The sequence below is a fragment of the Girardinichthys multiradiatus genome, chromosome 6 (genome assembly GCF_021462225.1).
Source record: "Girardinichthys multiradiatus isolate DD_20200921_A chromosome 6, DD_fGirMul_XY1, whole genome shotgun sequence".
NCBI lineage: Eukaryota > Metazoa > Chordata > Actinopteri > Cyprinodontiformes > Goodeidae > Girardinichthys > Girardinichthys multiradiatus.
The window spans coordinates 20,778,225-20,805,839 of NC_061799.1; the positions used below are offsets into that span (position 1 = coordinate 20,778,225).

General features: G+C 39.4%; 1 protein-coding gene across 1 annotated transcript in view; it reads right to left on the reverse strand.

Annotated features, from left to right (window-relative positions):
• ece2a (endothelin converting enzyme 2a) overlaps window positions 1-27,615 on the reverse strand; it is a 158,038-nt gene that overhangs the window by 68,844 nt on the left and 61,579 nt on the right. Inside the window, exon 3 of the mRNA XM_047367507.1 lies at window positions 8,560-8,843. Within this exon, the coding sequence (XP_047223463.1) occupies window positions 8,560-8,843 (284 nt within the window). The remainder of the gene's footprint in view (window positions 1-8,559; window positions 8,844-27,615) is intronic.

Below are 27,615 nucleotides of genomic sequence, written 5' to 3' on the forward strand. Positions count from 1 at the left end.
AACTCTGAGAGTGCAAGTTTTTTGAATGAATATATTCAGAAATCAGTTTCCCTGCAGCCAGTTAAACTGCTATACTGAGTTTGTTGGGTTTCCCTCCTCGAACTAAATTGATGTTTTTTTTTTTTAAAGATAACACATTAGGCTTCACCTCAATATTTGTATTATTAAAAACTGATTGGGTGGTTTCTTTTTTTGTGTTAGAAAACTGCAGTTCATAAGTCAGTCAGTCATTTTCTACCACTTATTCCATAGTGGGTCACGGGGGAGCTGGTGCCTATCTCCAGCAGTCTATGGGCGAGAGGCAGGGTACACCCTGGACAGGTCGCCAGTCCATCGCAGGGCAACACACAAACAACCATGCACACACTCATTCATACACCTAAGGGCAATTTAGAGAGAACAATTAACCTAACAGGCATGTCTTTGGACTGTGGGAGGAAGCCGGAGTATCCGGTGAGAACCCACGCATGCACGGGGAGAACATGCAAACTCCATGCAGAAAGACGCCTGGCCAGGAGGTGAACTGAGGACCTTCTTTCTTTATAAATACTTACATTTTTTCTAACAAATTAAAATAATAAGAGATAGCAAAGTCAAAGTAGTGTAACTACCATTATTATTTTTTTCTTTTTTGAAATAATCAAAATGGGCCTGGGCTGTTTTTCTCTCTCAACAGTGGCACTACTTATGAAGTGAAGATCAACCACTTTGTAGTAATTCGCAAATATGCAAATGTACGACATGGGTATATCCGTAGAGCTGTTGTGACTAGATGAAATCTAGATGCATTGCTCTTTTAATGTTTACCTATGTGAAATCTGATCTGCTTAGATGAAAGATGGGAGTTGTTTTTTACAATAAAGTCCAGCAGAGCTCTTCTTTTGCTGTCTTTCCTGATGTGATGTGGTGTGGTCATTCTTTTCTCCGTAGCGGCTCCTGTTGTTTGGAAAGATAATTACAGGCAGTGTGGCAAAATAAACACTAAAATAATATTTTTAGGACCTTGTCTTTTTGGCATATCTTAAAAAAAATCTTCTGAAATGCAGATTATTCATATGGCTCTGAATATCTTACTGGAACTATCATGCAAAGTCTTCTTGTGAAAGAAGTTGATAAAACCTGGTTGTCAGGCTTTGGTTTGTTAAGCTCAGCTGAGCCCAGCCCAGAAAGCAACATCTTCACACAGACCAGATGTTGGGGGAAATACCAAGATCGGGTATAGTGTAAGCTGGACGGGAGGTAAGGGCAGAAGCTTGACTGTGCCAACTCCTGGCATCAAAATCTGGCTCAGGATCAGTAGAATGTCACCTTACTGGCAGTAAAGAAGCAAAGGCTGGTGAGGATACTTGTGCAATAACAACAAAGCATAGCTGGGCTCACTTCCCAAATCCTATAGATGGGCTCAACTCTCTCCAACTTGACTTGTAACTAAGTGGTGGAAAAGCAGGCAGAATTCCTCAGGGGACATGTCAAAGACATGTTGAAAGTTACAGCTAATGACTGCAAGCTGTTATCCAGCAAAAACGATACATAAATAACTAATAGAATCAGGGCAGATAATAATTTTGACCACAGTGTAATAATTTTGGTTCTGAGTAAAGGGTAAAATTGTGTAAGCATTAAAAATTAACCTAGGATTTCTGTCCTCAACTGTATTCACACAACAATAGGAAATTTAATGCCCTGAAAAAAATAGATTCAAGGCCTTGGAATACAATATAAATGTCACTAATATCAGTCCAACAGCTGTTTAGCTCTTCCAGAGTGGCTGAACAATTTCAAAGACAGACTGACATAACCAGGCTGCATGCATGGATAAAAACTCCGCGTGGAGAAATTAGGAAAAACATTTGCAATATCTTCTGCACACAACAGGGACTTCACTGCTCTAATTTAGATTATCATCTGTAAATATGAACACTGGAACCATACTGTCAAATAAGCAAATTAGGACATATTTTCATTTGCACTGGAATAAACCTCTTGACCTTGCATAATCTATCTTTCAGTCACTTCCAAGGAAAATACTTCTTTGCAAAATCCCCTAACAGGCAGGGAACAGGATATACATTGTATCAGCAAAAGTATTGGGTTACTTGCCTTTGCACACACATTGATCTTAATGACATCCCGTTTTTATTTAAACAAAGCCTTTCACATGGTGTTAGCCCACCCTTTGCAGCTACAACAGCTTTATCTCCTTTCACAAAGATGTCTATGAGGTTTAGAAGTGTGTTTATAGGAATATCTAAGGAACTATTCTTCCAGGAGAGCATTTGAACTATAGTTGGACAAAATGGCCTGGCTTGCAGTCTCCACTCATTCATGTCTTTAAAGACCATGCTTGTGAACTGGTGTGTAATCATGTTGGAACTGAATGGGGACATATTTCAAACTGCCAAACCCAGACTCATCAACTGGACTGCCAGACAGAGGCAGGATTCGTCACTCCAGAGAACATGCCCCCATCTCCTTTGAGCCCACTGGTGCCATGCTTTAAACCACTGCATCTGAAGCTTTGCATTGCTCTCAATGATGTAAAGCCATGAAAATCTGTTCCACAAAGCACCGTGTACTGTTCTTGAGCTAATCTGAAGGCCACATGGAGTTGGGCGGTCTGTAGCTACCGCCTCTGCAGAAGGTTGGTGACCTCTGCGCAGTAGATGGCTTAGCACTCACTGACCACACTTATTTTAGGTGGCCTACCGCTTTGTGGCAGAGTTACTGTTGTCCCAAATTGCATCCACTTTGTTATAATTACACTAACAGTTGACTGCAGAATATTTAGGAAACTGAATTTACTGCACAGATGGCATCCTATCAAGGTACAATGCTGGAATTAACTGAGCTCCTGAAAGGGATCCATTCCTTCACAATGTCTCTAGAAGTAGTCATTGTCACAGGTGGCCATGGAAGGGATCTTAAAACCTAAATTCAATAATTTGGATGGATGACCCACTACCTTTGGCAATACAGTGTAAATCCTTACATTATTCATTATTAATTCAAGACAAATCAAAACCAAGTATCTTCAGGTAAACCTTTCTCTTAGAACAAGTCCAAGGACTACTCTGTACATTTTAAACAGGACAAAGGTTAGCAATTAAAAGTGTTAGTCTGAAATGATATCCAATGAGTCTCCATAGCAACAGCTAGAATGATTCATAGAGCATGTCAGTCTGTGAAATAAATTTCACACTTCAATGAACCACGATCTCTGCAGCAAGAATTTGTTTGCTTGTACGAGTGAAGTGTGCAGGTTAGAAAGAAAAATAAACAATAAAATCTATTGTTCAGCAATCCTGTGTTGAGATTGTCAGTTCTTAAAATCACAGATGACAGGTGAGAATGATTTACAGTTGTTTTGCTTCTTTTTTTGGCAGCAATTTCTGCAGTATTGATTTGATTTTTGTTTTCCAAGTACTGGCAAATGTAAATCTGCACCATTTGTCATTTATCAGCGTGTTTCTACAGCTGAAGTAATTGCTGGGAAAAAGCCTTAAAGCAGATTTTATTTTCAACTCTGCTCTGTCTAATTGGCCTCATACTGACACTCTGCTCAATAGCTTTCTGTAGAGTTTTCTTTCTTTTGTCCCCTGTCCACACTAACGTTCTCTCATTTGCTATCATGCAGCTTCTTCATTCTTGTTTTGCTCTCATTTAATCAATTTCTTTTCTGCAGTTCCTTGGTAATGGAAGACCTTTCAGGGGTCCCCACCCTCCTTATTCCTCCATCCTTCCATTTTCTTGCTTCATCTAAGCTTTTTTTCTCTTGCCTTTCGTTGCATCTCTCTGTCCTCTTTTTCATTGTGAGAATATTTTCTATAAAAAAGCAAATTCACAACAGACCTCCTACATTCCTGCAAAACACACATACTCAAAAAGGAGCATAAATCTTGACTGTCGTAGCCACATAAGCCACTGTGCCATGGAAAAGACCTTCAATCATAAGGAACACAAATGCACTCAAACACCATTAAAAGACACTGCAAAGACCACTTTTCCATCAGCCCACAGCCCAAGAACAGAGCAAGTGAAAACAGGTTGTGAATCAGAGGTAAGGAGATGTGATGGCGATAAAGAATGAAAAGGGACTCAAAAGTCACTGTACTGTCTTCTGAACAAGTTGCAGGCTGCTTTATGAGTTTGGTTTTACTACTTCTGAAGGAGTCAAATCCACCCATCTGTGCAGCAACCAAACCACATTGCTGATCCTTCTTTAAAACCTCCTTCTGTTGGAGGAAAATACCCAGAGAACTGCCTCTTTTCCTGCATGCGTGTCTGTTGCCTGTTTGCCTTTGTTTACTTGAGTTAGGATTTTACCCGATGAAGCTTATAACCTTAAAGCCTTAGTTAATTTGGTAATAGCAAACATTTCCAAAAATACTTGATAGAGACAAAAATGTGGGACTCCCAAGTCCTTCAGGGATGACTGACTTACAATTTAATTCATCATACTACAGAGCAGTGCATTCTGCCCCTTTGCTTTCTTGTCACCCTTAAATGTTTCAGATCAACAAACCAATTTCAAAATCAGACGAAGAAAGTCTGACTAAATAATTACATTTCATTAGCCTCATCCTGGCCTGATTACTGGCACCGTAATAACAGTACTTCAATAAAACCGGCCTGACAACATGAAGTAGGCTTAAATGTGTCAAAAAGCCACACATCATGCTCTGACCTAAAATAATTCAAACAAAACCAAATCCTGACACTTATCAGTCTGGAAATGTTTATAAAATAATTTCTAAAACTTTGGGGCTCCAGTGAACCACAGTGAACAATGGTGAACTTTCCCAGAAGTTGTCAGCCTACCAAAATTACTCCAAGAATGCATCAAAGAGTCAACCAGAAGAACCCAGAACAACATGTAAAGCCTTGCAGGCCTCACAAAACACAGAGACTGGGCAAAAATGTCATCCATGGCAAGTTCCAAGGCCAAAACCACTGCTGACCAAAAAGAGCACAAAGACCTGGTTCACATTTTCTCAAAACATCTTGATGATCTAAAAGACTTCTGGAAATCTATTCTGTGGATAGATGAGAAAAGTGGAGATAGCAGTGGTAGTGCGATGGGTCTGGGTCTGGTTGGCTGGTTCAGGACATGGACGTAAAAGAAAATGTCCTTCTGCTTGTCACCTATTTTTAAGCACGCATGGGTTGTACAGCAGGATAATAATGCGAAACAAGTCCACCTGTGAATGTCTCTAAAAAAATATAAATGACAGAGTTGGTGTGACCTTTTCAAAGTCCAGACTTATATTCAATGGAAAACCAAAGACATGACAGTTCATGCATGAAAACCCTACAATGTGCCAGAAATAAAGGAATTCTGCCAGGAAGATTGGGCCAGAATCCCTGCACAGCATGGGCGGTTCTAGACAGAGGCAATGCCCCTATAGAACTGGTCCTGGCCCTTGCACTGAAGACATAATACTAAATCAATTTCCTATGATATGCGCTGGCACAGAAACCAAAATGGACCAATTTTGTTTTTTACCTTTACAGTTTTAGTTTAACAGTGAATTAAAAATTATGGTGTGCACTTTTAGCTTCAGCTGTATTAAGACAAGATCGCAGTTTTCATTTGCTGGATCAGGGGTCTGCACCCTGCAGCTGCAGAGCCGCAAGTGGCTCTGCAGCTCACTTAATATATGAAACAATGAAATATTGTCTTTTTTTTTTCATTCTTTTGCACTCTGCCCCCATGAAAAAACACTGCTCCCACCCTGGCCCCCTTGGTAAATTTGTTATAGAACCGCCACTGTGATGGAAATTGCTCACTTCCAGTTGACAGAGATGGCAGTTGTTTCCGGCAATGGTGGAGCAAGCATTTGCTAGGTTTAGGGGCAATTACTTTTTCACATAGGGCCAGGTTGTTCTGTTGTTTTTTTTCTCTTAAAAAATATAATCATCATTCGTACTTCGACTAGGATTCATAGTTAACTGTATAAACAGATGAATTTGAAAACTTAATTTTGAATTGAGACTCCTCAAGCAGCACCTTGAACAATTCAGTGAGTGTATCTTGACCTGTTCTTCTCCATTTAAAAAACTTGAGCTACCTACTTCAGTTAATAGTGGTGTTCTCTTGTCTTAGTGTGTCAAGGTCTAGCATGGCTAATGGCCAAAACATTGTCATTGTCAAATTGTTGTCACGGTTAGTGCAGCAGCCAACAGCTGAGAGTGCTCAGCGTCTTGTCAGTACTCTTACAGGCAGTGGAGCGGAAATGTTAAGTGCCACTATTACTGATTTCACTGTCAGGGAGTAATTTGCAGATATGCCATTGTTAGAGCAGGGCATTCAAATTATCCCAGTAATGACACTCACTGTTTGAACAACATTAAAAGGTAAAAGACAAGGAAACGTGTCAATCTACGGTGCAGACATTTGCTCTTTTGTTTTGTGTACAACTGCAATTAAAGTAAATAAATGCCTCATTTACAAGTAAACTGAGCTGTGAAGGATGTTGAGTTAAAGGTGTAGTTCAGGATTTTTTAATGGAGGTTTTGTTAAAAGGTTATAAGCTGTTATTATCTTACCTGCAGTTTATAACTCTGTCATTTTCATGAAGAATAAATCCAGATTAGTTAGTCACAGTGGTTGAAGCTAACGACTAATCATAAAGGGGCTAAGACCAAAGCAGACTTCTATAATCTTAAAACATCTCCAGTCACAAAAATGTCAGAGTGATATATGCAAACCTTTAAAACTATAATCATCTTTGCATTAGGTAAGCATGGCAAGAATATCTCACCCTTTGTTTTATAAGTAGCTAGAAACAATTATTCAGAATCAGGATGCGCTTTATTCAGCTATAATCAGCTCTCAATGAAGACATTTTTAATGTAAATAAAAGAAGACAAATAAAAATAAATGTTTTTTATGTAAATATATAGTAGTATTGTAGTATATGCACTATATTGCCCAACGTATTAGTCTGTCTACTTTTACATGTACCTGAACTTTGCTGACATCCTATTTTTAATCTATAAGGTCCAGTTTATTGTTGGACCCACTGTTGCCAGCAAGAATAACTATTCTTTAAACATCTTCCACAAGGTTTCAGGAGTGTGTTCATAGTTAGATGAGAAAACCCGAATTACAGTGTTGTGTTGAAGAAGGATGAGGTCAGGACTCTGGGCAGGCACCTGCAGCCATGGAAGTGATTGTAGCATCAAAATTCATTGATGTGGTGGTCTGACCAGTGCTTTTGGTAATATAGTGTAGATATACTGTGTTTTTACGAAAGAGAAAGTGCAAATATGCATGGTATCAATCTGGGCACTCTGACTGTTAAGTGTTCATCAGAGAGTCAGCCTGACTGTTTCTTTGGCAGCTAGTTTTTGGCAGCTCTGTGGCACCGACCTGAAGGTAAAAGTCTAAACAATCTGTGTCTAGGATGTGTGGGGTCTGCACAGATGTTAACTGTCCTTTTCCTCACCCTAAACCTGTACAAGTCCTGCTTTTATCTGTAGTGCCTAGACTATTGCAGCCTCTGTATTCCTGCTTAAGTCTAGATTTAGTCTCCTGCTTACAGATGGTCCAAGCCTTTGGTGTGTCTGATACTTCTTAATTCCTGTGTGTATTAGTTATATATTATCGGGGTTTTTTTATGGAAGTATTTTTGGAAAGTACTCTAGAATAAACCTTTATCTTTTTACTTATTTGCACAGAAACCAACTGTTCATTATTTACATGGAAAATGGAGGTAGGAGTAAGATCACCAATGATCTTCTTATATGAAACACTAATAATGGACCATGTAAAGTGTTTCTGTGCTAATAGAAATGTAAAGCAGTGACTGAATTCAGCTACATTTTCTTGATCAGCTGGTTCCAATGTTTGCCACATGAAATACTGAACAATCAGATTTTTTTACTGTTCATTAAATGCATCAAAAATGAAAGCCTCCACTGTTATCAGCCTGTAAATGCCTTAAAAAACAAAATGTTCTTTGATTAAATTATTATTATTTTCCTTTTTTTGGTTTAACAAAAAAAAAAATGTTTGGGACATAAATGGGGATAATCTTGTAAACCCTTTTATTTCTGTTTCATTCAGATGTACCTCTCCAACTTGCAGCTGTTTTTTTTATATTGTAAGTTCGTTAAATTTAATTGGTGTAATAAAACAAAGATTACAAAATGTTAACCAGAGGTTAAACCTCAATGAAACCGAAATGCTAGAATTTGCCAACATGTGCTTGATTGATGCATTTTAAGTGTGCTGTGATAAGATCTTAGCCTGGGACCTTAAGTAGTTGCTTAAGTTGGGCATTTAATTATATACCATATGGATGAAGTGGTGCCCTGTTTTATTTTCTCGATGTTAAAGCATTTGTGCAGCTGGTTTATCTTGGATTCTCTGGAGTAAAACAAATCTTACATGACACTCTTGTCATTTTTTAGATCAAACAAAGCCATTTCTATATCCGCTTTTTTGGTATTTTCTACAATTTTGAGTAAATTAATCAGTTTCAGAGAGGAACTCTTCGAACTAGGAGTTTTGCACCCTGAAATAGTTATTTAAAGTACAAATGTTTTTACAGCTACCTCTGTGAGAGCTTGATGAATGAAAGAGGAAGTTTCAGGAGACACCTCCCACGGCGACTTCTCCTCAACCATGATGGCATCCAGCGTCGCCTTCTCAAGGATAACATCAAAGGATGCATCGGAGAAGGAGAGCTGGCGCACGTCCATCTGGTGCCAGGTCATACCAGGACAGCTGCTGTACCTGGCACTCATGACGCTGATGCAAACAGAGGAGTAATCCATGTTGGTGATCGCATGGTAACCAGCACTGTACATGTCTCCACTCAAATTGCTGTTTCCACAACCTGAGGGAGCAGGTAAAAACAAGAGATGAGCCACGAAAGGGAAATGCATGCAACCCCAAACATAGAGAAAAGTGCAGGTTATTAACTGAGGAGAGGAGAAATATTTAAATAGGATGGAAAGCTGAATATAAATACTGAAAGGCTAAAGTGTTTTTAGTATTAAAAAAGAAATGAGATGACTACAGTGTACCATTAAAAAAACTAGCTACTCTTATGATTGGCTGTTATGAGGTGCAGACCTCTGCAGGACTCTCTTGTATCTGATGAAAAAGACATTTGCTTTAATTGATTCTCAGTCACAATTGAACATGGACCAGTTTCCAGTTTAAAGGTAAAGCACAGTTTTAAAATGTCACACCTTCAGAATCAATGAATTGCCTGTTCCTGCAGTTGCATCATTTGCATCATTCCTGGAGTTCTAAATTATTTAATGAGTTTTCAGAGACAGTGACAGGATCCCCCAAGTTAACCTCCCCCTCAGGTTGGTCCTGCCAGTGGTCAGTAGGCAGGGTATGATGGCCAGCAAGATAAACCTTTTACAGTAACAAAAGACAATGCTGACTTTTTTAGGTAAAGCCGTTTCTTTTCTTGCCAGGTATGCTGGCACTTTGAATATTAAGTATTACATGGGTCTATACATTAGGGAATCAACAGGAAATTTGTGACACAATGCTCTGTCATGTTTGAACTACATGTGTCTAGTTGGAATTCGCAGTGTTCCGCGGTGACGTTACCTTTCACTGACATCACTGTCTAATTTATTTTTTTAAATAAAGGATCCACCAATCACCAAGATTATGTGTTGTTTCTACAGTGTTATCTGAGTTGCAGCTGTGTTAATTTTGTACCAGCAGTGAAAATGTGTAGTGTACATAGCATATGTGAGTTTTGGCAGTCATGTGGTGGAATTTTTACATCAAAAAATATGTGGCAGGCTAACATGCAACACACAAGACAGACCACCACAGGTGGTACTTAGGTGCTAGAGGTGATGTTACACATATCTGGAAGCACAATTGTGGTTACACTGCCTTGCAACAAGATACATGAGTTAGTTTTTGAGTACATTTAATGAGGCTTGACTCAGTGTCTTTACTCAATACATTTACTTGTATCTAAAAGGTTGTGAGGCTTTAAAAAGATCAGCATGATTGAAACTTATAGTTTAGGGCTGGATGACTTGAAAGCTATGGACTGGAAGAAACAAAATAAAAGAAAATTGAAAAACGTTTCAGATGAAGATGAAAATAACCAACAGAATGCAGCATCTCACCTTTTTGATACAATGACTCAGACTGTGTAAGTGGAGGAGGAGGAGGAGGAGGAGGAAGAGGAGGAGGAGGACGTGGAAAAGAGGCAAAGGAAAACCAGAAAACAGGAGTAGGAGGAATAGTTTGGTGGACATACAGTCTTTTTATGCACAAATTAAAAAAGTGTAAAGAGTCTCATTGGGAAGTATTTTGTTGAACTTATTCCAGCTTGGATGCATGTGCATGTATGTAAAAGAATTTGTCTGGGGACGTGAGAGAGGGTGCGATCGGTGTGGCTGTGACTTTCAGCGACATGCTGGCACCGACACCTCAGCTGCAAACGTGTGGCTCCTGCTTGTTATCACTTTCCTCTTTCCACTAATTACCACCCTGCAACAGCTTCACAAATGTGTGTGTGCCAGCGAATCCAGGGTGATTCAGTTTGCAGTCTCACACTAAACAACACGTTACTAAACTATTTAGATGTGTGTTTGCTTGCCTGTGCGCTGTACATGTCGAAACCTTATGTTGCGCAATCACAGGTGGCACGAGCTCCTGCGCACAGACCTTAATGCATCAGGAAAGTAGAACATGTAAAAAAAATCTGATAAAGGAGTGATTTAATATGACAAAAAGAGAGAAATTGAAGCCACACATACAATGATGCACCAATCACCCAATTTTCAATCAATCCACTCTGACTGGTAATCTGCATTTCAAATGATTGAGAAAGATAAGTGATTTTCTTTAAATACAGGAGAACTGCAGACTCTCAATGTTTTGATTAAAGAAAATAAAAGTAACGTTTTTGCCTTAGGAGAATACCTATATGTGCACAATTACTGGGTACCTATTAGTGCACAGAATTTATATGTAACTAAATAAAAATAAAAAACTTTTCCAATACACTTGTTTTTATCTGTTAACGTTAGAATAATGAACAAACACGCTTTTGCATGAACCAAATGCAACTTAACAAATAGCGTATGAGTAGGAGACCTCCTTCCTACTTTGTTATTTCACCATCTCAAGCCCGCATGGCTTGGTTTCCATACCCGGTTGAACCCCCCAGTATGTCGGACGTTCTCTCCAAAGGGTTTTCCCCATAACCACAACTATGTGAGTGTGTGTTATTTTTTTCCAGGCACGTTGCTCTGAGGAAGGGCTGTCACACGATGCCTCATTCCTGGGGGTCGTCAGGATAAGTTTACTTGCCACACGCTCCTCAAGGTCGCAGCTCTTATTCAGTTCCAACGTTTGCATTTTCCTCCAGGACACAGTTGCAAAGAAGAACCCTAAAAATCAGAGCTGTAATTTTACATTGTACCTTTTTTTTTCTTTCTTTCTTTTTTTAGGTACAATGGCCCTCAAATGTATACAAACCCCTGTTAAAATAGCAGGTTTTGGTGATTTCAAGAAATTTGACCATGGTCATCATCAATCTTTCTATATATAATTTTACATTTATCCAGTACATTTCAACTGTAAAACAAATATGTTAGAATAAATAAATAATTAATACATTTTCATGCTGCAAAAGTGAGCACAGCCATAAACTAATATTTTTGAAGCACCATTTGATTCAATTTCAGCATGCAGTCTTTCTTTGAATCTGAATTCCACATACTCACATGTCAATATTTGCCCACAATGTCTTGCTAAAATCCTCTAAATAATCAGTCTGACAGAGGGAGGTATCCCAATCCTTGTGATTTTTAGTATAACAATGACCATCAGTGGGACCCTTTGTGGGGTTCCTTGAGACGACATTGTTGTAAATAAGCGCCGTTTAACTAAATAATCTGAACTGAAACTATCTGTGTAGTTATGCTGCTATAGGCTTAGGCTGCTGGAGGACATAATGACCACTTTCACTCTCTTCACTACATTCTCACACTACTCTCCAATTCTCCATTATTTGTTGTTATTTCAGCTTTTAACCTTGTTCTCTCTTTTCTCTTCCTAGAAGCTACACCTGGCCTGGCTCTGTGTCTACCTGTGACACCTTTCTGGAGAGGGGAATCGTCCGAGCTTCTGCTGGCAACAACTTAATACTCACCCTCTACTGATGATCCACATGGCCCCGTCTTTTAGTGTTTAACCATTTCTCTCTCCTAGACATGGCGATTGACTGAGTTTTTACTGTAACTAATTATATGTGCTCTCTTTCAGACTCTAACCTTGAAAACTGTCTCAGAGTTTATCTGTTCTTTCTTTCTAGGTGAAACAACTAAAGGAGCTACATCCATTAACATTTACTTTTCCTTCCCATAGAAAGGACTCCTGGATCAGCGCTTCTTTGTGTGTCTGCTCTGTTCTCTCAAACCCCAGTCGGTCGTGGCAGATGGCCGCTCACACTGAGCCTGGTTCTGCTGGAGGTTTCTTCCTGTTAAAAGGGAGTTTTTCCTCTCCACTGTCGCTACATGCATGCTCAGTATGAGAGATTGCTGCAAAGTCAACGCCAGTAACTGTCCACTGTCTCTACATGCTCATCCAGGAGGAGTGAATGCTGCAAGTCACTGACTGGATGCAATCTGCTGGGTTTCCATAGATAGAAAAACTTTTTATCCAATTTGAATAAATAACTGAATCTGACTGCACTGTTCAATGGTTAGGACTAATTGGAATGTATGTACCTGACTGTTGTGAAGTGCCTTGAGACAACATGTGTTGTGAATTGGCGCTATATAAATAAAACTGAATTGAATTGAATTAAATCTGTCAGATTGTGAGGACATCTCCTCAACACCGCCCTCTTCAGGTGACCCAAAAACATTTTCTGTTGAATTTAGTTCTTGTCTGTTGAGGTCATTCCAAAGTTTTAATTTTCCTCTCATGAATCATTCTTTGGTCGATTTTGACATAAGCTTGGACCAACTGTGATGCGGAAAAATAAGAGGTTTGGGGTCAAAACGTATGAGCATTTGTATCTGGTCTTAAATTCATCCACATTGTTGAAAACAAAATCTAGAAAAGTCAGAAAAAAACAACAACTGTGAAAGCTAACCTTAATGTCAGATTAACCAGATTAAATTTAACTGTAGGTATAACCTGGCAAAATTGAATGCTCATAATGCTCAAACTCATGTTGTTACAACATAAGAACCTGACAATTTAACAGGGGTGTAGACACTTTTGCAGCTCTGCAGTGCATCAAGTGAAGTTCCTACCTTGCCTGATGTGGTTAAGTACATCCTGGTCTTATATGCATTTGTGAGACAGAATATCCAGCTTATTACCTCCAGGTAAAAATTAGGGGTCTATAAATTCCTAATAAACACAGACTAGCTGGATTATTCAAAGTAGAAGAGAAGAAGACACTAAAGTTAGAGTTGTCTTATAACCTTGTTTTCCAGATGCCTGTGTGAGTGTGTGATGGAAACCCTTATCTTGCTCTTAAAATATCTCGTAACACACATAATAATTCTGCAAAAACAAACTAGGAAACACTCAGTTATCAGGTAGATGCATGAGTAAAGATATTGTTTTTGTGTTTGCTTTTCTGTTTCCATTAATATAGGAAATTCTACAAGGCTTATTTTATAGGTTTTTAAAGACAGCTGCCAGCGTCCATGTGATGGCCAAAGATGGAGATGGTATTAATGGTGGGGTTGGGGTGTGGGGGGTCGTTTGGTCTGATGTCTGACCCGACAAATCCTTTGATATTTAAGAACCAGCTCAACCTGTGAGTGACAGCTGTGGAAACCTCTGAGGTAATCCCCAGGAATAACCCAGGATTACTCCGCTGATGGGACACACATGGAGATGGGCCTAAAAAAAAAAAAAAAAAAACATCCACAAACAACTTTTAAAACAAATCAAATCACTTTGCTCTATTCCGATATAAAGATGGATGTCTGAATCGATCCATAAAAAAAAAAAAACTGTATATACAGATTACTTTTCATGGAGTCAAATGTAAAATAAAGTGCTTCACAGAGGTTAAAAACAGACAGACATCTAACCCCTGCAAATAAATACAATGAAATGATTAAAATGACCAAATCAAGTAAATATATAAAACAAGCTATTGGTAATAAAACAATTAGGTATTCAAAGTGAGAGAAATCAATCAATTACAGAGAATGGGGAACTGTAGAAATGGATTCGTGTAGATTGGAGGGGAAACAATAGAGATATACAGTACACTATGTATGCTGTTTGAGGAGAAAGGTAAAATGATTAAATAAAATAAATAAAAACACTATAGTTAAGACCATACATAAACATAAATAACAAATGGTAAAAGCTAAAATAGTAAAGAACAATATTCTTAGAACATACACTACCGGTCAAACGTTTTAGATAGATTTTCTCACTAAATGGTTCTCGTTGTTTTCATGACTATTTACATTGTTGATTCTCACCAAAGGCAACAAAACTGAATGAACACATATGGAATTATATAGTAAACAAAAAGTGTGAAATAACTAAGCATTTTTATATTTTCGATTATGACAAAATAGCCACCCTTTGCTTTGATTACTGCTTTGCTCTATTGGCGTTCTCTCCAAGAGCTTTGTGAGGTGGTCACCTGAAATGGTTTCCCAGAGAGTCTTGAAAGAACTTCCCAGAGGTTCATTGATAGATGACCAGAGGTTAATATTTCAGTCATTACAGCAAAGGGTGGCTACTTTAAGGAATCTAAAATATAAAACATATTTAAAGTCCTTTTACAGTTTTTTGTTTGCTACATAACTCCATATGTGTTCATTTTAATGTCTTCATACCTTCAGTGAAAATCTACGTACAATGTAAAAAGTCATAAACATAAAGAAAACCAATAAATGAGAAACGGGTTCTAAAACTTTTGACCAGTAGTGTATAACTGTGCATTCCACAATAACTCACACAGCAATAAAATACAAATAAATAAAAGATGCTATAATTTAAAGAACGTAATACATAATAAATAACCAAAAACTTCAAGTAAGTCAGAACTGACTAGTTATAGTCATGGGTAATAACATAATCTATTGCACTTTTGTTTAGACTTCTTCTAAAAGAGATTCAAAGTTCTAATGACAAAAAACTATTAGGTGTTGCAGCACTATTAGTACTTGGGCTTCTTCTATTGATACTTTCTCCTGTTTACTTCCTGGACTCTTACATGATGTGAATGGACCTTTCAGGTGTAAGATGACATCCTTCCAAATAAACAGCAGATCTGGACAACATGTACGGTTAAAAGTGGGACGGGTGGGTGGGGAACCCCCTGTGAAACATCCAAGCCGCTAGCCATGAGCTGAGCTGAACCGAGCGCAGCAGTGGAAACTCCATGATGTCAGAGGCATCTGTGGTATTCGTTCACAGGCCAGATTGGTTTTGACACATTAAGGATGGCGACCAAGGCCCGTGCTGATGAAAGGTGATGTTCATAAGCGACACCGAGCTCAACCAACAACCCGCCCACAAGGTTCTGGGCAAGCCCGAGGTAAACTGATGCCCTAATGACACTTGGCTAAGTTTAGCTGTGACTGTTGTAAATGTAGACATATGGAAAGATCACATGTGGAGCGTATTTGTTTTTGTGTCACACGGTGTGTGCATGCACATTAACTCTGAACCCTCGTGTAAGTGCGTATTTGAGCCAGAGTTTATATAACTCATATTAACCCACATCAAATAAAGATAAGAAAGGAGAGGAATTCTCCAGCATGTACACAGATGTAAAGCCACCTGAAGCAGTATTTTGTCTAAGGTCACATTTCAGAAAGGTGCACCAAGATAATAATACTGGTTTCGAACCAGTTACAGGACCTCTTCTCTTTCTCTTAAGTCACTAACAGTGTCCATGCTTATTTAGTTTGTTAAGAATAACTACTTATGCCTCAGACAAACAGCAACAGCTCTTTGCTGCAGTCCCTGCTGTAAAAGACACACTAATTTGTGATATGTATACATTTATTGAATTTATGGACATGTGCTGCGAAAATGGCTGGTGATTGTAAATTGACCATTTTTAGCTTGATTGACCCATAACAGGTAGGATCTGGACAGAGAATCAAAAACCTGATATTTTCTAATGAGTAAATAAAATAAATAAAAAGCACCATATTGCTAGATCACAGTAACAAGACTCTTCAGTCACTGTTTAGTCAAGTTAGTTGTTTTCAGCATCTAGCTTTCAGCAGGTAATCTGTGTCATCAAAGTGAACACAGTAAGAGAGCTTTTGCTTCAGGTAAGATATTTCATAACCTCCAAAACAAAAAGGTACTATTTCTGTTATCAAATGTGCAAAGGATGGGGATGTGGAAAGTCTATCATCTATGAGGTGTTAGGGACCAATTTGTTTCCCAGACACTGCTTAGACAGATCTTACGCCTCTTTCCAGCAGGCTGTCTCTGTCACCAGAAATCAAGACAAATATTTAAGTCTTACCAACAAATGTCTCCAAGGTGTCTGTTTAGTAAATTAGGATGCAATCATGTGTAAAAGAAGGAAAATGTCAGACTCAATCTGAAGTGTCTGCATGCTGACAGTTAAACACTCAACATTTCTCTAGAAAAGAGGCATTTGTGAGTTAAGGTGAGAATGTTTGCACACCAAAACAATAATAAATGATCTCAAGGTTACAGTCCATTAACAAAATCCACATACATTTGCCTGGTGCTTCATGGTAGCAATTTAAAGTGGAAAAGAAAATGGATAATCTGTTTGTGCTGTATTTATGAAATGGGGGTTTTAATGTTTATTACTATTAGTCTACAAAGCCAGCTGGTGAAACCTTTTATAGCGCAAGTGGCCGGCCATTTAATGGTTGCATGTAAACATTAGGTGGGTATGTCTCATCATTTTGGATTGCAAAACAGCCAACAAAATGTTAGCTAAAAATCTGTTTCTGTTGACAGTGATGTCCCAGCTCGGGTTTAGGTGACCCTCTATAGTTTTGTGTCAACTTTAACCAATATCTTGTTTTCTCAAGGCTTACCTTAACCAATCTACCTGCAACTTGAAATGATAATTTTGGGTTTTTAAAGTGAGGTTCTGTTAAAAGATTTTAAGCCGTTAATATGGCGCCTCTAGTAAAACTCTCGTAGCGTCTTTATTTAGTATAAATCCAGAATAATTGGAGGCTGAACCTAACAACAAGTCCAACAGGAGCTAAGACCAACAGCTCCAATCTCAAAAACAAAATGGCAAATGATATTTCATAAACATTTAAAACATCGCAAACATAACATTTCCATTGAGTGGTTATTTACACAGAGCCCAATGAATAATTAAACCTATAACTACTTTATGGAGAATTAAGGAACTGTAAAAAACAAAAAACAAAACTGCAGCTATTCAGACTAGAAAACCTCAACTGTCTGATCTCGGCAATACACACCTCTTTTCAGTTTCTTGTGTAATGTTGGAAATAGAAGATGATTGATAGTTGCTAAACATACAGCGCAATGATTTTTGTTTTTTAAAAAAAGGTCATTTACACTATATGCTCATGCTAACAAACTCCCATCAGGTGGCCTTAGAGGAGAGGGTGTCACAGTGCTGTGTGCAAATTTAACAAAAATGGGCAGAAAATGATTATTATAGTTAATAAGTTTATTAGCAGAATTATAGAACTGGATAAACAATCTATTTGGCAATATAGTGGTTAACCAGGCGCAGCTTAGAGTACAGAACAGATACAGCACTGCTTTTGCCTGCTCATGTGCCTCATGCACATCTGTGTGGCATGGATCTTTTGGGACATCTCTCAGCTAAAACACAACTGACACTGAGTGGTGCTGCTTTGACATCAGGAGATGTGGTAGATACTGCTTTTTATACTCACACCACCCATTTAGTTTGTTTGCACTAAACTTGGAAGCTAAACGTGGCAGCACAATGTTTTGTCAGGTAAAATAAATGCTGTAAAAAATAGGTTTTATTCTAAGATGCCATGAAAATTGCATTTCTGGATAATTTTGTGAGGCAACAACAGGTGTCATAGGAGTCTACTCACATCAGTAACAAAGGCAGCAGACAAAGTTTGTCATATGAAGGTTTTCTACATCTAAACAGAGTCAGCATAGATCAGAATTGGGGAGACTCAAATTTGCTAATGCCACGGCCAAAGTCTGTTAAGATTACCAAGGTTTACAAGGGTGTTGGTAAATTTGCTCATGCTTTGGAACATAACTGCCGTAAAACTATCAGTAAATTCAATTCTAACTGTTTTGCCCCGCTGGGGCTGGCTTAACCACTGCAGATTACCCATACTGTATTCTCATCTGACTGAAGCAGGCATGGAGGGTTGAGTTTAAATTTTGTGCTTACAAGTAGTAACAACTAATGCCATAAAATAAAAACACCAAGCTTAGAGATTTTAAGAGCGGCGGTTCAGGTTAAACATCTGATGAGGGAATAGTGAGGGGGGTGGGAAGCAAAACTAACATGCTGGGAATATTCATCCGAGAACTGTTCAATGCTGCAAAGAAAGAAATTTCATGGAAATTAAAATAATTCTCAAAACTACTAACTCCCCTCCCCCTTAGGAAAATTAAGGGGGTAAAAATATCTTCCTAATAGGTCTGTTTAGATTTATCTTAAGTAAATATAAGATGTACAGAAAAAGGGTTCCATGAGGTTGACATGTAGCATAACAAAAATTCACAAACAGGGATTCAACTAAGATGTTGAGTAAAGGACAGCTTTCTATTTTTCCACAATGTGATTTCAAAAAGGTAAGGTATGCAAATGGATGAAGAAGCAGTTTACAGTTTAAATGACTAAGCAAGAAAAAAATGAAGAAGGCAGCTTTCTCCCCATGGAGCTGAGAATCCCCCGCCTGATATATTCCAAGTCACTTTTGTGTTTACTCGCCAATTTTGAAAAATTAGGACACCATATGAAAACCTGTGTATCTTTCCAACATATTAGGACTTCAATGTATTTAGTTTAAACTTGAACAATACTAAGAAATTCAAATAATTTACCTAAACAACTAAAACTGAAGAAAGGAAATTTATAAATCTTTAGTAAAATCTGAAAAAACAAATTGCCATTACTAGGAGGTTGCACTGTTTAAACATCAGACATTTCATGTTTGATCATTTAGATACCAGAACAGAGGACATGTTTGGTATTAATCAAACGCGGCATGCCAGGAAAAGAATCTCATGCCAAATGTAAGCATGGAGGTAAAAGTGTCATGGTTTAGAGATCCTTTGCTGCAGGAGAACCTGGCCAGCTCACCATCATAGAATCCACCATGAGATCTACCTGTATCATAGGGGACTGTAAAAAATGAAAGCTATAGATGAAGCTGGACCCTGCAACAAGACAATGACCCAAAACACACCAGTAAGTCCAGGAAGGACTGGCTGAGAATTAAGAAAAGGATAGTCCCGGACTGGCAGAGTCAAAGCCCTCATCTTGACTGGTAATGGGCTGTACATTTAAGAAACCCCTCAAACATCTGCTAGCTGAAAGTGAGAGGCGATTAGAAGGTAGGTCTTAACTTATCCTTATATAGATATTTTATTTAATGAGTAAAACAAGGTTGTTAAAGTGTAATTATATCATTTTCGTTTCTAGAGATAATTAAAAAGATTTGACATCAATATATTTCTAAATAAATTGCAGAATATATAAAGAGGGTCTTAATTTTTCACATGACATCACCAGTTTCTATCCACACATTCAGAAGGAGGAATATTTACAACCACAGTTTGCATGTTTGTGTTTTTCCCCTTTCTGTTCCAAATTTAGATATTCCTTAAATTAAATGTTATTCAAGCAGTTTCCAAAGCTTCAGCAAAGTTGCATCAGCACATTGGCCAGATTAAACTTTCAAAAGCTCGTTTTTCCGGCAACCTCTCCTCACAAGCGTCTTCTTCCCTCCCCTTACAAAAGCCACCTCGGTTATGTAAGCGGTTGCAGAGATAATTAGTGACTGAAAAATTAAGCATGTGGCTGTGACTGTTTGATGGAGGGTGTGTGTTTGTGTGTGTGTGTTTGTGTGTGTGTGTTCCTGTCTTGGCATCGCAGTGAGAACCATTTTCCTGATTTCACCATCAAATTGAGGACCATTTGTACCAAAGTGAGGACATTTTGCTGGTCCTCACGACCTATTTTGCTAACGGTTAGGTTTAGAACTAAGATGTGAATTGAGTTTAGGTTAAGGTTAGGGTTAGGCATGCACTGGTAATGGTTAGGTTTAAGGTTATTGTCAGGGTTAGGGCATAGAAAGGGTTGAAAATGACTGAAAATCAATGGAAGTCAATGGGAGTCACCACATGGTCCTCACAACATATAGCAAAACAAGAGTGTGTGTGTGTGTGTGTGTGTGTGTGTGTGAGAGAGAGAGAGAGATGGAGGACTTTTGGAAGGACTCCACTGTAAGAATCTGCCTCTGTGCTGTGGTATGAAGACTGAAGCCTCTCTTTTTGATCCAAAACACCAATAGCCACTAGGAGTTAGAGCAAAGTAAACTGCAACAAGAGCGGAGAGTCATCATTTCTCGCTTTGTTTGCCAGAACCAACAGTTACTGAAAGCCACCCACGCCCCTCTTTATATTACAATGTATTTCTTGTGGCTAGTTGAGCATTTGCTGAGCATCTTTTCTTTTTCAAAACTAATTGCCTTAGTGCATTAGAGTATGCTCGTTGCAGATACATTCATTTATGGAAGCTGGAGGACTGTGTTATGCATTTAAACCATCTTTTTTTCTCAGTATTGGCAAAAAGAGATTGATAAACTTATGGGCTGTGGCAAAAAACAAAAAATCAAAATAGTGGATGAAGCAGTAATGTAAAGGGCAACTGTCAGATAAAGTGGGTGAGGTCAACAGCAGTGGCTCTATACTTGGATCTCTTCTTTTTTCTTTGTAGCAGCAGCCACATGGTGCTATTTTCTGCAAACATAACATTTTCTTGCATTTCTATGCAGAAGACTAGAACGCTGACTGCTCTGTCCAGCTCTCACTGTCTATCTGGTAGAAATCAGGAGTGTGTAATGAGAACAAGTTTTGTTGTTTAAGCCCAACGGCACATGCAGGGCCCCTGTGTTGACCTTTCCATTCTAAACCTTAATAAAAAAATATTACAAACGTGGGTGTAAGAATGGAATTCGTCAGCCTGACATTTCTGATATTCAACTGATATAAAATCTTCCTGCATGATTTTTAAGTGGTACAAACAAACCAGAGTGCATCTTGTTTGTTTTAGTATCCTTTCACTGGCTACCTGTTGATTTATGAATTCAGTCAGTCATTTTCTACCGCTTATTCCATAGTGGGTCGCGGGGAAGCTGGTGCCTATCTCCAGCAGTCTATGGGCGAGAGGCAGGGTACACCCTGGACAGATTGCCAGTCCATCGCAGGGCAACACACAAACAACCACGCACACACTCATTCATACATACACCTAAGGGCAATTTAGAGAGACCTATTAACCTAACAGGCATGTCTTTTGGACTGTGGGAGGAAGCCGGAGTACCCGGTGAAAACCCACGCATGCACGGGGAGAACATACAAACTAACATGCAAACTCTATCCCCCGGCCAGGGAACCTTCTTGCTGCAAGGCAACAGTGCTACTAACTGCGCCACCGTGCAGCCCTGATTTATGAATTAATTTCAGTATTATTTTAATGGTTTTTAAGACCTCCTAATAGTTGTGCTCCATTTTGCTTTTTTTACTTTGGTGATCCGTGTTGTTGTTTTCTAAGTTCTGTATTAATAAAGTAGCATGTTATGTTATATGCAGGATGATGCTGTGACCTGTTATAATTCAGGAAACAACAACTATAACCATCCCCCCATCAAATTCTCACTGACATTGAAAAAGATATATCATGAAAATGAACTATTTATACAACTATTGTTTCCATCTATCCATAACAGGAAATTGTCATTGTATTAAAGTGGACACACATAATAATATTATTCAACAATTTCAACAAAGAATATGTAAATTCATTCATCTTCACATTATCACATCCGTTGTCAAAGACACAACAATGACAGATTACATTCTTTGAATATCCTGTGGAGGGATTATTTTATTTTATCTTTGTTTTTAGGGTTGTACATATTAGAGATAATACTGGCTGTTACATGGTCAAACAAGTTCTTGTTTTATATTAAACCCACACAACCTTTCTAGGAATGTCAATGTAAGTCTCTCACATGGTCCATCTGATTATTAAAGTCTCAAGGGGTTATAGAAAACACTGTGAATGTACATGCATTTTTCTATTCCAGGATTCTTCTTTGTACCAAATTCTTGGAAACTAATCCCAATGACAAAAGTAAAAATCAATTTTTATGGAGAACAACTAAGACCTCTTTCAAACATTCAGCAACTTCCATAAACAGCATCTCGTTCATTAACCTAGTATGTTCTAAAGGTCTTTGGGGCAATTTGGAGAATAAGAGATTATTTCAGCTCAATTGAATGTAATGGCATCAATGACATCTGTAATTGTACAATGGTCTTTTAGTTTCAGAACACATGCATAGCAACTGTCTTCTCTACTTCTTTAACACGGCATTATTATTCTCTGCAATGGATAAATCTAAGTTGACTGAACATGTTCATCTCATACTATCTGCACGAACAAAATATATATATAATCTTGCCAGGGCAGGGCTGCCCTTTGTCACCGGTCCTCTTCATAACTTTTATGGACAGGATTTCTAGGCACAGCCAAGGGCCGGAGGGGGTCTGGTTTGGGGACCAGTGGGTTTTGTCTCTTCTTTTGGCGGATGACGTGGTCCTGCTGGCCCCCTCTAGCCAAGACCTACAGCATGCATTGGGGTGATTTGCAGCTGAGTGTGAAGCGGCTGAGATGAAGAACAGCTCCTCCAAGTCCGAGGACATGGTTCTCGACCGGAAAAGGGTGGCTGGCCTCTTCAGGTTGGAGGGGAGTTCCTGCCTCAAGTGGAGGAGTTTAAGTATCTCGGGGTCTTGTTCACCATTGAGGGAAGAATGGAGCGGGAGATCGACAAACGGATCGGTGCGGCTGCCTGCTGCAGTAATGGGGGCGCTGTGCCGGTCCATTGTGGTGAAGAGAGAGCTGAGCCGAAAAGCGAAGCTCTCAATTTACCGGTCGGTCTACGTTCCTACCCTCACCTATGGCCAGGAACTTTGGGTCATGACCGAAAGAACGAGATCCAAGCGGCTGAAATGAGCTTCTTCCGTAGGGTGGCCGGGCACTCCCTTAGAAATAGGGTGAGGAGCTCGGCCATCCGGGAGAGGCTCGGAGTAGAGCCGCTGCTTCTCCACATAGAGAGGAGCCAGTTGAGGTGGCTCGGGCATCTATGCCGGATGCCTCCTGGACGCCTTCCTTGTGAGGTGTTACAGGCACGTCCCACCGGGAGGAGGCTCAGGGGACGGCCCAGGACACGCTGGAGGGACTATGTCTCTCGGCTGGCCTGAGAATGCCTTGGGCTTCCCCCGGAGGAGCTGGAGGAGGTGTCTGGGCAGAGGGACGTCTGGGTGTCTGTGCTGAGTCTGCTGCCCCTGCGACCCGGTCCCGGATAAAGCAGAAGATGACGAGTACGAGTACGATCTTTGTATTATTTTCTTTAAATACCAAATCAAGAACAATGTTAGCAAATTAGCAATGGCTAGAAGGGTAGATTTTTAGGAGGTACACTGAATGAACTGACCCGTTAGCAAAGCACGAAGTGGATAAATAAGCAAGGCTGTTAGTGACAGCTGTGCCTTCGAGCCCGTTTGCCCTCTTGCTCACCTTTATGTTCATTTCAAATAGGCTGGGTCTTTAGAAGAGATAGCCATATTTATTTTTTATCAGGCTGCACCAGAAGGAAAAAATGTGTTTTAATCGACGTGCCTCCTCCTGTGCTGTTTGAGTGGTGTTGTTTTAATCCGTCAATGGCTCATTGGTGTAGCAGGAGCAAGGAAGGTCATGATTCAGCAATAAAGGGAGTGTTGGAGTGTGTGTGGGTAAAAGATCAGAGTCAGAGGACTTGATTATTCCATCTCACCTAACTGTAGAGAAATAGAAACACAGCATACACATTAGAATCAAACCACAAACAAAAGGGTCAAAAAATTAGTAATACAAATGTCAAATTTCTTTAATCAAGATTTAACTAAAGCTCAAAATATAATTTGTTACAATTTGGATGTAGTAATCACATTTAATCTTTAAGGTATCCACTCTTTTATGAGTGAATACCTTAAAGAGGATAAAGCCAAAACAAGAGCAGGTGATGTTGGTGAATTGCCTGGCTCATACTATAAAGAAGACCCAAACACACAAAGAAAGACATGCAAAGAAATAGAGGGTGACAGCAGTATAGGTAATTTCAATTAGCCTCCAACTAAATCTACGTTTGTGCCAAAATGAAATAGCAGAAAAGATGCAGGTATTCCATTTAAAGGCACACACATACACCCAAACTTGACTTGACTGGGAAATTTTATGCCTGGTTGGCAGGCAAGTTTGTCAGTTCAAGGTGCCTGCAGTAGTATGCAAATAGATCTCTTACTGACCTTGGTGTAATTATGCACTATGGATCAGGTTTGAAGGGGGGCAGTCCACTGTGGGAGCTTTCTGGCTGACACAGCATATTGATCCTTCTAGGAAGAAATTGTATGTCTTCCTGCAGTGTCGTGTCTTAACATGATGTGAATACAGACACTAAGCCAATTGCGCTTCCAGAAATAAGGTGTTGTGTGACAGCATCTTTTGGCAGGTGAATGTAAAATCATACTCTTAAAAAGAAAGTTAGCACAATTATTGCTATGTGCTTAAAGATTAATAACAGCTAGTTAGGACGTAGATATAGTAATAAAACAGCTGACCGGTTGGTCAAGTCTCACTGATGCATGGCGCACAGATTAAAGACTGCCATCGGTTCTCTGCTCACATAGTACATCTCAAATCTCTACCAGAGAATGAAGAAGATAAGCTGTATGTTGGAACTGTTGTATAAATCATGTTTAAATCTGAAACAAAAAAATACTTTAAGTATTTAAAGCAGCGTATATGAGTGGCTTTCCCTCAGGGAACCCATTTGAGGGAGTCTTTGAGGGGAGATTAGGAAAACATTGAGTGAAGTGGTGGTTGGCTGTTTTCCAATTACATGTTTAATCTTAAATTATGTGATGGATCTGCACAAAACAGTCTAAGTTGGTGAAGTGAAAAGAGAAAAATATATGAAAAAATGGCCCAAAACAGTTTTGGTGCGACTAATTACCTTCAAAAGTCACATAATGAGTGAAATGAAATCCACCTGTGTGCAATCCAAGTGTCATATGTCAGTATAAACACACATGAAAGGCCCCGGGGGCCGCAACACCACTAAGCAAGTGTGGTCATCAAACCATGAAGACCAAGGAGCTCTGCAAACAAGTCAGGGTGGGGTTATACAAAATATCAAAATCTTTTATGCACATGGCACCACAAACAAACCTGGCAAAAAAGAGCTGTCCACCAAAACTCAGGCTGTGCAAGGAGGGCATTAATCAGAGAGGCAGCACAGAGACCAAAGGTAACCCTGAAGGAGTTCCACAGCAGAGACTGGAGTATCTGTCCATGGGACCACAATAAGCCGTACACTTCATAGAGCTGGGCTTTATGGAAGAGTGGTCAGAAAAAAGCCATTACTTATTGTTAAAAATGAGAAGGCACGTTTTAAGTTTACGAAATGGCATGTGGGCAACCCCAAAATGTACGGAGGAAGGTGCTCCGGTCAGATGAGACTAAAATCTAAACTTTTCAGCCAGAAGGAAAAAGCTGTGTTGGGTTTGTGCCCGACACAGCTTTTTCCCATCAGCCCAAGAACACTGTGATGTTTTTCAGTAGCAGGGACTGGGAAACTTGTCAGAGACGAGGGAAAGATGGATGGTGCTAAATACAGGAATATTATTGATCAAAGCCTGTGTCAGTGTGCCTGTGATTTGAGACTGGGATGGAGGTTCACCCTCCAGCAGGACAATGACCCAAAGCATACTCTGAAAGCAACACTCGAGTGGTTAAAAGGAACACATTAAAATGTGTTGGGATGTCCTAGTCAAGGTCCAGACCTTAATCCAATTGAGAATCGGTGGTTAGACTCGAAGATTGTGGTTAACAGGAGAAAACTATCAAACATGAAGGAGCTGGAGCAGTTTTACCTTGAAGAATGGGTAAAAATCCCAGTGGTAAGATGTGGCTGGCAATAGAGACTTATCCAAAGTGACTTGCAGCTGTAATTGCAGCAAAAGGTAGCTCTACAAAAGGTGGAGTGAACATTTATGCACGCTGAAGTTTTCTGTAATTTTGTCATATTTGTTGTTTGCCTTACAATAAAACATACAACAAAGTTGTAGGGATGTTCTGTAAATGAAATGGCGCAAACTCTCAAACAATTCACTTTAATTTCAGATTGTGCGGCAACAAAATATGAAAAAACAGTTGACAGCGCTCAAGAAGCCTCCAGTTGAAGACACTCTGTTGTTGTATGACAGTCTGTTGAAGAGGATGCTCAGGTGCGTCCATAACGTACTCACTTTATGAAGAATCCTTCTTTGCACAATCATATCCAGAGGTTCTAGAGGATAACTAGGAACAAAATGGAATGTAATAGACTTTGAAACTGTCTGTATGATTGAACTGAATTTTTATTTTTTGTTTGTAAAGAACCTTGTGGCAATATTTGTTTTGAATTTGAATTTACATATAAGCTGAATCGAAAATTGAATGAAGATGGTGATTAATGCTGCAAGCTTCGTCCCCTCCTCTGGTGTGCTGCCACATGCAATATGTCGGTGAGTCAACGTTACTCTCCACTGCACACATCCAGCTGCTCGTCTGATACTCTACAGGGAAGGTGTGATTCGGTTAACGCTTGTGATTCAGATCTGTCGACCTTTCTTTGCATCTCAAAAGGTGCATCAGAGGGTTGGAAAAGACATTAACTCTGCATCATGATAAAAACACATTTGGACACTGAACGGTTTTTATTGAATCATGATCATATCCTGTTTGACAAGAACTGGGTGTTCTTGTCTGTGAGGAAAGCAGGAGAGATAAGGTTGAGGCAGTGGAAAAAGGACAAGACAAGTCAGAGAGGATGACTGTGAAACAATTATGTTGCGGGTATTTCCCAAATGGCACCACATAGTACAAACACCATCTGATCTACACCAGCTTCACACTGATGTTACACACTTGGCAAGTAGGAAGTACAAATATGGGCATGCTAACAGGAACTCAAAGAGGCTGTGTCTGTCACAGTGGTGATATCTGTGATGTGATGTGGCTACCTGCAGTGTAGGAATGGCTGCTGAAACTCTGAATATCAGTCTTTCAGGCTGCAGAGGACTGAAAGAGAGGAATGAATAACATTCAATTTGGTGGAAATGAGAGAGCATGGGATGTGAATGGTTGAAGAAATGAATGAGGATGAGAGCCGGGGAATTTAGGGGCTGGAGAGTGAAAAGGAAGAGATGCGGAAGAGAAGCAGGCTGAGATAGATAAGTGTGAAAAGGCATAATTGGCAAGTGCAAAGATAAAGAAGAGAGCATAGGAGCTGGATGAGAGCTGGGGGTATGACGTAGTCGCAGTCTTTCTCAAA